This window comes from Spea bombifrons, chromosome 4, assembly GCF_027358695.1.
Source record: "Spea bombifrons isolate aSpeBom1 chromosome 4, aSpeBom1.2.pri, whole genome shotgun sequence".
NCBI lineage: Eukaryota > Metazoa > Chordata > Amphibia > Anura > Pelobatidae > Spea > Spea bombifrons.
In genome coordinates this window covers 72545299-72556100 of record NC_071090.1, presented here as the reverse complement: position 1 = coordinate 72556100, position 10802 = coordinate 72545299, and the positions used below count along the sequence as shown (strand labels likewise).

At 44.1% G+C, this 10802-nt stretch overlaps 1 protein-coding gene across 2 annotated transcripts in view; it reads left to right on the top strand.

Moving 5' to 3' along the window:
- Positions 1-792: 792 nt before the first annotated feature.
- SCAPER (S-phase cyclin A associated protein in the ER) overlaps positions 793-10802 on the top strand; it is a 115741-nt gene continuing 105731 nt past the window's right edge. For both annotated transcript variants that reach the window (XM_053464558.1, XM_053464557.1), the window contains exons 1-3: positions 793-835; positions 8960-9077; positions 10327-10394. In XM_053464558.1, the coding sequence (XP_053320533.1) occupies positions 833-835; positions 8960-9077; positions 10327-10394 (189 nt within the window). In that variant the 5' untranslated portion in view covers positions 793-832. The remainder of the gene's footprint in view (positions 836-8959; positions 9078-10326; positions 10395-10802) is intronic.

Sequence of the window (10802 nt, the reverse complement as noted above, 5' to 3'; positions counted from 1 at the left end):
AATTATTCTGTGGAGTTTGTAAATTAAGCCCTGGCTTTAGGGGTTAAAACCAGTTACTTGAATGCATTAGAAGAGCAGCATTCATGCACCTAATGTTTATGTACACGTGTAATATGTGCCATAATATGTACACGTGTAAATGAGCACCACATTTCAGGGTGTGAATGATGGAGACAACACCCAAGCTTCTCCAACACCTTGGCGCCAGTAGAATAGACAGAAGACAAGGTTTTGTAATAAAGAAATGTTTGTATGTATTTAGATCAGATCTCATATTCCACACCAGATCCAAACTTCTTGTCATTAAAACTCTGCAGGACTCTATACAGGATCTATGCGATCTCTAAGATAAAGTCAGCTGACACTTTCCAATGCAGGCACTCGTGAGGGGCGCCCCCTGCCGCCAAGACTCGTAGGGCCGTACCAGTTACGAGGTACGGTACACGACGAGCGCAGCATTAGAACAACACGGCCTTTCCTTGGGCCAGTTGCTTCTCAATGATAAATAACAAGGCGCAAGTCACCAGCAGCAGCCCTGCTGTCAGCCACCTGTTCGGAGCTCCCAGCAGCGCGTTCGTTCGCCATGGAAACCAACGCTTACAAACAAGTAGGCGGGATCTCCAGGGTACGCAGCGTTTTTTTTTTTTGGCCAATTACTACTGTTCACTTTTTCTCATTCAGGAACGTTATCCAATGACAGCTTCACTTCCTCTACGTAGCACGTGATTATTGACAGCAGACCACGCCTCTCCGAGTCCGGCGCCTGCGCTTCCCGCCCTTCCGGTCAGTAGCCGGTGACAGCGGTGGGAGGAGGAAGCGCTGCGGCTGTCGGATGGTAAGAGAGTCCAGATTTATCGGTATCAAGCGTACTGCTCAATGACCTCAAATAATAGATACGAACCTGTGGCGCAGTATAGTTTGTCAGTGCGGAAGACTCTCTCCTTTACACGCACCTGTAGCGGTAGGCTGTGTACCCATGATGCACTACTGTGGATGGATTATTTTGCTAGCGTTCATGTTGCGATGTCCTGCGAAGTGTTTTGCTGTGGGGTACCCATGGTGCTTTGCCGTGTATATGTGGTGTGACTGAGGTATAGGTCCCGTTAGGCCGTGCAGTCGTGTATTCATACCCTGCTGTATTGGAGTAACAGGGTAGGTTCCTATAATGCTTTGCTATGATATTTAGGTGGTGTATGTCAGTACTTTTCAAAATTAGCATTAAAACCGAGAAGGGTAACCCTCTATAAATGAACCAAACGTACGCACTTATACCATACTAACAGCCAGCAAGGCCAAGGCCAAAGCCAATCACCTCTAGTTGGTGTTGAAGGGACCTCCAGTATATTTGACAACATAACATACAACAAAAATTGTCCCTCTGTGGGAGAACTGGAAATGTTTGATAAATATGAGCCTGAAAAGTCATAATATTTTGTTTATATTCCCAGATAATGTTAAAAAGTATGTGTGTATATATATACTATATAATACATTGTTTTTCTTCTAAATCAGTAGGCCACAAAAAGTTAAAAATGTTAAAGCCCCTCTCCATACCTCTAAAAGGCAGTATGGTGGCTACCTGTTCTGTCCTGCTATTATAAAATGAGGGTCGGTGAATTAAGAACAGGTAGCGTTTGATGACTAATTATTTTATTAGGACAGACTTGATGAATTTAGCTGATCCTGAATGTAGACAGTGTCCTCCGTTGACCTCATTGCCCGTACCTCAACACTGAAATGGTTACATTTATTTTTTTAATATATTTTTAAATTCAAGACTGCCCCCCCTACACACTTCTAGTCCAGAGGGTCCATGTGGAGCCAATGAAGTGATTGGCATAGTTGAGCAGCGGCGGCAGAGAAAAATTAATCTAGCTGCAGTGTTGAGGATGAATCAAAGCGGTGAAAGGCGGAAGAGGGGGAGACCGGTCAGTAGAGAGTTGCAATAATCCAGGCGGGATATCACAAGGGAGTGGATTAGTAACTTGGTGGTTTCTTGTGTGAGGAAAGGATGGATTTTTTTCAGGTGAAGGCGGCAGGATTTGGTGAGGGACTGGATGTGAGGGATGAAGGAGAGAGCAGAGTCAGGGGTGACACCAAGTCAGCGAACCTGGTCTGTTGGTTGGATAGTGGAGTTGTCAACTGTAATAGAGATGTCAGGAAAAGTGGACAGAGCAGATGGCGGGATTACCATGAGTTCGGTCTTAGAGATGTTGAGCTTTAGGTAACGGAATGCCATCCATGATGCAATTCCTGATAGACAGTGAGGCAAGTTAGAAGAGAGGGGGAAAGGTCAGGAGCAGAAATATAGATTAGGGTGTCATCTGCATATAGGTGGTACTGAAAACCAAAGGAAGAAATAAGTTGTCCGAGAGAAGAACTGTAGATGGAGAATAGCAGAGGCCCAAGAACTGAGCCTTGAGGAACACCAATGGATGAAAGAGACATGTTACGGATGCCATGAGTATGGAAGCTTGCTAGCAGGGCTCTCTCCACCGAATGTATTGGTTTGTCTTAGTCTGTCAATTCTTGTCTTGTCGTATCCCTTGAATTTATGTATTGTATTAAGCGCTGCGTAAACTGTTGGCGCTATATAAATAAAATATAATAATAATAATAAAGAGGAGGGGGTGATCGACTGTGTCAAAGGCTGCTAAGAGGTCCAAGAGAATAACCAGTGAGAATTGGCCTTTTGTTTTAGCTGCAAGGAGGTCATTAGTAATTTTAGTGAGTGCAGTCTCTGTTGAATGCTGTGGACAGAAGCGGGATTTTAAAGGGTCAAATACAGAGTTTGAAGAGAGAAAGTTTGTTAGTTGATTGTAAGTTAATCGTTCCAGCAGGATAGGTGCCACTGGTAAATAAATACCCCGTTTATGTGCAGCGGCAGCATCCGTCAGGTACAGCAATATCTCACATGCATAGTTTTTTCTGTGTTTATGTATTTGAAACAGTTTTGTTTTTTGGGGCATTTTAGAGAAACCTACAAATTTCATAGTGACATCATAGGGTTTCTATATACTTTTTTGTGTTTTGTGCTGTTTTTTCCCCAATTATTTTTATGCGGAGGGTTAATATTGTTTCTGTTCACTCTGTGCCGCTTTCCTGACACCATAGCTGTGACACCATAGGAAACGAATGCCTAACCTTTACTAAGGGCTGTTCAAGGTTTGAGTGTTTCTATTTTTTTAACTTCCATCTGGGCATTTAAACAGTATAAGTGCACCAAGCAAAGTATTTCTTAAAGGGACACTTGATCCGTCATATGTACTTTAATGCATATGATAGCTGTGCCCATTGATTTCAACGAGAGCACTTAAAACTCATTGGCTGCTCCTACCTCAGGTAGGTGCTATATATCTCACAAAATTAAGTACACCCCTCACATTTTTGTAAATATTTTATTATATCCTTTCATTTGACAACACTGAAGAAATGTCACTCTGCTACAATGTAAAGCACTGAGTGTACGGCCTGTATAACAGTGTAAATTTGCTGTCCCCTCAAAATAACTCAACACAGCCACTAATATCTAACACCTTGGCAACAAAAGTGAGTACACCCCTAAGTGGAATTTCCAAATTGGGCCCAAAGTGTCAATATTTTGTGTGGCCACCATTATTTTCTTAACCCTCTTGGGCATGGAGTTCACCAGAGCTTCACAGGTTGCCACTGGAGTCCTCTTCCACTCCTCCATGACCACATCACGGAGCTGGTGGATATTAGAGACCTTGCGCTCCCCCAACGTTACGTTTGAGGATACCCCACAGATGCTCCATAGCAGGGCTTGACAAATTTGTTGTGAATCTAGGCGCCAGCTAAAAAAGTTAGGAGCCAGGATTTTTTTTAAACAGTTGGTCAGGAGTGATCTGATCATCATCCGCCCACTTACTAAACTCACAGCATCTGACCTGGAAGCACCCTGGACTTCCAGGTCAGTGCGGTTTTTTGTTGTTTTTTTTTTTAATTCATTCAATGCTGATGTTCTATTAGAGCACAGCATTGACTGATATTTAGTCCCCACAAGCTTGTGGGGACAAATGTTAACCCCTGCAGTGCCACAAATGTGTCATACACAATTGTGGCATTGAAGGGGTTAACGCTGCACTGTCGCTCTCATGGAGCGATCAGGCAGCAGGGGGGTGTTGGGGCACTCATGTGGAGACCAAAGAACCCTCTCCCCCTGTCCCTAAAGCTGCCTCTGGCAGCTGGGACGCAATTGCTGGTCTATAGACCAGCCATTGCAGGGAGGAGTCTCTTTGATGACTCTTGTAGGCTTCCATGCCTACAGGAGTCATTAAAGGGCTTGTGGGGGCTCGTTTCTGCTATTGCTGGCCTGCCTGGGCTTCCAGGCAGATCACCAGCAGCAGAGCCCCGTACAAAACGGGAATTAACCCCTAAAATGCCGCGGCATTGAAAGGGTTAACACTGCACTGTCGCTCTCAGGGAGCGATCAGGCAGCAGGGGGATGTTGTGTCAGGTCCCCACACTTGTGTGGGGACCCAATCAACACTCAACCCCCTTCCCTGAAGCTGCCTGTGGCAGCTGAAACCGCGATTGCAGCCTACAGAATCATTCCGTGGGCGGGCTCGGAGTGGCCTCAACACAGCCACTAATATCTAACACCTTGGCAGCAACAGCAGCAGCGCACCCGTGATCACCACGATTGTGGCGACGTGGGGGCGTTTTTCGGGGATTTAACAGGCTGACAAACACCTAGGCGCCAGGGCAAAATGCTCAGTCACCATGGCGACCTGGCGCCTGGGATTTGTCGAGCCCTGCTCCATAGGGTTTAGGTCTGGAGACATGCTTGGCTAGTCCATCACCTTTACCCTCAGCTTCTTTAGCAAGGCAGTGGTCGTCTTGGAGGTGTGTCTGGGGTCATTATGTTGGAATACTGCCCTGCGGCCCAGGATCATGCTCTGCGTCACAGTACATGTTGGCATTCATGGTTCCCTCAATGAACTGTAGCTCCCCAGTGCGGGCAGCACTCATGCAGGCCCAGACCCAGACACTCCCACCACCATGCTTGATTGTAGGGAAGACACACTTGTCTTTGTACTCCTCACCTGGTTGCCACCACACACACTAGACACCATCTGAACCAAATAAGTTTATCTTGGTCTCATCTGTCCCAGGACATGGTTCCAGTAATCCATGTCCTTAGTCTGCTTGTCTTCAGCAAACTGTTTGCAGTCTTTCTTGTGCATCATCTTTAGAAGAGGCTTCCTTCTGGGACGACAGCCACGCAGACCAGTTTGATGCAGTGTGTGGCGTATGGTCTGAGCACTGACAGGATGACCCCCCCCACCCCTTCAACCTTTCCAGCAATGCTGGCAGCAATTATACATCTACCGTATTTGCTCGATTATAAGACGAGGTTTTTTTCAGAGCAAATGCTCTGAAAAATACCCCTCGTCTTATAATCGGGGTCGTCTTCTAATCAGACCTCAAATAGAGGTCTGATTAGGAGACTAAGATCCAGATCCCCCGCACCGCTGCAGGGGACCTGGATCCTCCTGTCGTCGCCCCCCCTCCCAATTTAACGCCCCCCCCCCCCCACACACACTTACCGGTGCTTCCGGAGGTGAAGTTGGCAGCGGGGGTTTGTATGCGTCCGTCGCAAATACCTTCCCCGACTGTCAGGGATCAGATTTCCCCGCACCGGTGCGGGGAACTCTGATCTCTGACAGCCGGGGAAGGTATTTGCGACGGACGCATACAAACCCCCGCTGCCAACTCCACCTCCTTCCGGCTGCCGCGAAATGAGACGTCAACCCGCTGCCCCGGCAATACAGCAGGAAATTGGAAGCACCGGTAAGTAAGTGTGTGTGTGTGTGTGTGTGTGTGTGTGTGTGTGTGTGTGTGTGTGTGTGTGTGTGTGTGTGTGTGTGTGTGTGTGTGTGTGTGGCATTTCTGGAATGCCTTATACCCCTATATGCCACTCTGGCACTTAGGGGGTTAAAAGGCATATTATGGGGCAGAGTGGCATATAGGGAGGTATAAGGCATTTCAGGAGGCAGAGTGGCGTCAAGGGGGCATTTAATAGTGCACTCTGCCTCCTGAAATGCCTTATACCTCCCTATATGCCACTCTGCCCCATAATATGCCTTTTAACCCCCTAAATGCCAGAGTGGCATATAGGGGTATAAGGCATTTCTGGAGGCAGAGTGCTCTATATAATGCCTTTTAACTCCCTTAATGCCACTCTGCCTCCTGGAATGCCTTATACCTCCCTATATGCCACTCTGCCCCATAATATGCATTTTAACCCCCTAAATGCCAGAATGGGATATAGGGGTATAAGGCATTTCTGGAGGCAGAGTGGCACATAGGGGGTCAAAAGGCATACCATGGGGCACAGTGGCATATAGAGGGTTAAAAGGCATATCATGGGCCACAGTGCCATATTGGTGTGGCAAGCCTGGGGGCAGATGTGCGTAACTGGGGGACAGGTTGGAAAATACAAGAAATAAAAACAAAAAAAAAATATTTTTCTCAATCATAGCTTTTATTAAAAAAAATAGTTTACATGAATTAACATTTACTGGTAAAACTTTTTTCCTTTAGGGTCGTCTTATATTCAGGCTTTTTCTTTTTTTCCTAAGTTAATATTCAGATTTTGGGGGGTCGTCTTATAATCAGGGTCGTCTTATAATCGAGCAAATACGGTATTTCCCAAAGACAACCTCTGGATATGAAGCTGAGCACTTGCACTCAACTTCTTTGGTCGACCATGGCGAGGCCTTTTCTGAGTGGGACCTGTCCTTTGAAACCGCTGTATGGTCTTGCCCACTTGCCTATTTTTTTTCAGACTCTCAGAGAGTTCTTTGCCATGAGGTGCCATGTTGAACTTCCAGTGACCGGTATGAGAGAGTGTGAGAGGGATAACACCACATTTAACACACTTGCTCCCCATTCACACCTGAGACCTTGTAAAACTAGTCACATGACACCGGGGAGGGGAAATGGCTAATTGGGCCCAATTTGGAAATTCCACTTAGGGGTGTACTCACTTTTGTTGCCAAGGTGTTAGATATTAGTGGCTGTGTTGAGTTATTTTGAGGGGGCAGCAAATTTACACTGTTATGCAGGCCGTACACTCAGTGCTTTACATTGTAGCAGAGTGTAATTTTTTCAGCGTTGTCACATGAAAGGATAAAAAAATATTTACAAAAATGTGAGGGGTGAACTCACTTTTGTGAGATACTGCCAAGTTGTGGCTGCATAGAGTGCGGTTTAATCACCCAGCGTGACACGTGAGCACAGCTCTACACTAGGGCAGAGATACACTGTTCCAATAAATAAAGGACTAAAGAGGTAGTTTGATAATAAATATTTTGTTGTGCTCTTGTGTTCTCATTTTGTTGGTTCAGGATTTCTGTGGTGAATTTGCCAATAGGACAGGACACCTTTAAGTGAAAGTGTAATGTAGACTAATTAGATTGCATTGGACTGCCTTCTAAAACCTATTAATGTATGGTGTGACTAGAAGGATACCATCTACATCTTACTGACCAGGCTCATGAAGGCCAAACATGTTTGGGGAAAGGAAATCTGCCTTGCATTTTGTTGTGGACTGCCCTTGTGTGCAGGGCTAGCCTGTTGATGGAGAGTTTTCTTCACAATAGAGCTAAAACCTGATACTTTCCCAAGCAGGGATTCGCTACGGGGCAGGCTGTTTGAGCTCCATTTGTGGTTGGCTGAGCTAGTCTCACACATAGTTTATGTACATAGACACAATACACAGCTGTTTTGGTAACATCCAATGTACACATGCCTATGGGGCAATGAAAAATAAAAGGTTTTCCACAACGATTAGAGGCCTCCAAGAATGTCAGAATATCCAGATGTACAAAAATCTATCAATATGTGCTCTCCTTTGATTACATAAGCAATCTAACAGTGTCAGTGTGCAGGGCAGACATCTAGGACCTGCAGAGCCATAATCCATGTGCCTCCAACTAGCCCCTGTCCATTGTAGTGCCCACTTTGCATCATACAGATGAATGTGTCATTAGCCCTTCCCCATATCTCTTTCTCCCACCTATCCTCCCAATGTACCTACCTCTCTCACCTTTTGGCCCCTCCTGTCCTATCTCCTTGTCCTTTTAGCTAAGGTTTCCGGTTCACCTTATTACTGTTATTACACCCCTCCCCAAGTTCACTGCACAAAATGCTGCAGCCCAATGTGTTGGTGAAAAGTCAGCTTCAAAGGAAGTCATGAGTAAATATAGCATGCTTCTTGCTGCTGGACCCAGCACCTACATCCCTTGGCCTTTTGCACGGGGACAAGGATAAAATCGCCAGGTGCGTGACTGAGTGTTTAAAGAAGTTATTGGTGTCTACAGATAGCTGACTTTTTATTTTTGGCACTGGCCTGGACATGACGCAGGGCAGCGCCTCCCGCCTTCCCTTTTGCTACCGCTGTCTTTGATGTCATGACCTGCCGCTCTACCTTTTAAGCATACATGGACGTTGTGGAGAATGTGAAGGTTATGCTGAGCCCTCCATAGTGTAAATGGACCAGATGTTGGCAGCTGGATGGCAGCAAGGCCAGAATTCATTTTTTATTAATCCTTTCCAGCATATTTAGTGTGACTGGAAATCCTTTATTGGGGCTACTGCCTCTGATAAATGCTTAGAGCTTTTTAGCACCTTGTTTGCCACCTCATTCAGAATTCATATTTCTTTTCAATATATATCAAGTTCTTAATAAGAGTTTTATTGTATGAGAGCAGTTGCCAGTTATATTTGGCATTGGGATGGTATGTCTTAATCCTTTTCCCTCAAAAAGCGAAAAGCATCACAGTTTATTTTCTATTCATGTTCATCAGCAAGCAAGCTTTCACTGGAACCAGCAAAATAAACTTAAACAAAAATCCATAAAAACCTTAAAAAACGTCACCATGCTATTTATTTCCTAATTCAAATGATTTCATGTACACAATTCTTATTTCAGGCTTCCTTTCAAAGATCTAACAGCCATGACAAGGTTCGAAGGATTGTGGCGGAGGAAGGGCGCACTGCCAGAAACCTGATCGCATGGAGTGTCCCCTTGGAAAACAAGGAAGATGATGGTATGTAGAGTAAAGTAAAATAAATATATAATATATATATATATGACTAAACAATCTGCCTGGTGTGTGTGTGTATGTGCCATGATGACACACTTGTATAGGGTTGTATTAGCTTACACCATTTGAACACAAATTCATAACATTTGCCCATGCTTCCTGTAGATGAGATCCTATACCCTGCCAGGATAAAATAAGTTGGTTACTATCTGAAGAGTGGATCACCAGTACAGGATAGCCAGAGGTCTAGGAAACTACCTCTCATTTAATGTTACCACAGATTATCCTGGAGTACTCCATTCCCCAATCCTGGGTCAGATATCGGCTATGGGAAATACATCTTCTTCCAAGGGGCTGTCAGTGGTCAGGTTACACGGTGAAAGTATACAAAAATCAATGCACAAAATAAGATACATCTCCTAGCAATCAATATGTCTTGTTCTGTACAGACATGAATAAACCATCACTTTGCCCAGCTGCACAGAGCATATTGTCACTCCTGTGATGACAGCAAACATCTGTGCAGACATGATCATTGCCTCATGCTATGGTTATGTATTTTTATCAGTCAGTTGGTATTAAGCACCAAAATGTATAGGCTGTACATTCGTTCCAGGAACAATACCCTAAGCACACCTTTCCACATGGCAGTATCAAAGATAAAGATTAAAAAATAACAAAACACATATGCACATGTGCATTGATATAATATCCAGAAGAGTCAGACATGTTCTCTAAAGTCACGTAAAAAAGGATGTTAAATTAGAATGAACCAAAATCAATGCCGAAAGAATGCTTCCAAATCAGGATACTGTTATAAGCCACATATGTGTATTTTGCCACACATCAAAAGGAAAACATTTGAACCATGTTTCCATTTCCAGCAAATATTATATCTTCAAATTTCGAGTAAAATTATTGATTAAAATTAGAATACCATACCATATTGATTTAAATTAGAATACCATAACTTGGTTTAAGTGACTTGTTTTGGAACAAGACATACAATCTCACAGGGTTAACTATACTTTAAGGGACGGTTGGCCTTTCTTGCAGGGAAAACTTGCCGGGGATGTATAATGTATAGTGAACGCAGTCAGATGGGATTGTTTATCACACTGCAACTCCCTGTTTAGTACGCATATTTTGATATACCACATAATAGTAGACATAAAGGAAATTAGATCAGAAAAATGCCATGTGATATTTAAAATAGAGATCATTTTTCATATTCAAATATCATTCTGCACAGGTAAACCAAAATGGCCATGTGGGAAACCCAAGAGAGGAATACATGGAGTGCACAAACCTTCCAAGCAGGTATTGATATGTCAAGACATGTATTATAAATGCAGTGGGCTGGGGTATTGAAATCCAATGGCTGATATACTATATATATCCAATACATGCTGTCCCTCTGTAAAATCTCTGTAATTCCTTCATATAGCTCTCTTTGTATTGCGTCATATAACCCGGGGGTGGTACATGCCCTGTCAATATACCACCCCCAATTGCTACAAACTCCTACTTATACCTTCCCCATTGCTCTATATGATCTCTCCTTGTCCCCCCCACGTATTGCACCCCATGCTTTTTTTTTTTTACCCTTCTGCTGCTACAGAAAACCTGTAGCTCCCTCTGTCACTCCCTATAATCTCTCTCTCTGTCTAATTCTTCCATTGTTGCTTATTCCTCCCCAATTGCTTTGTGTAACATATTCGTATATAA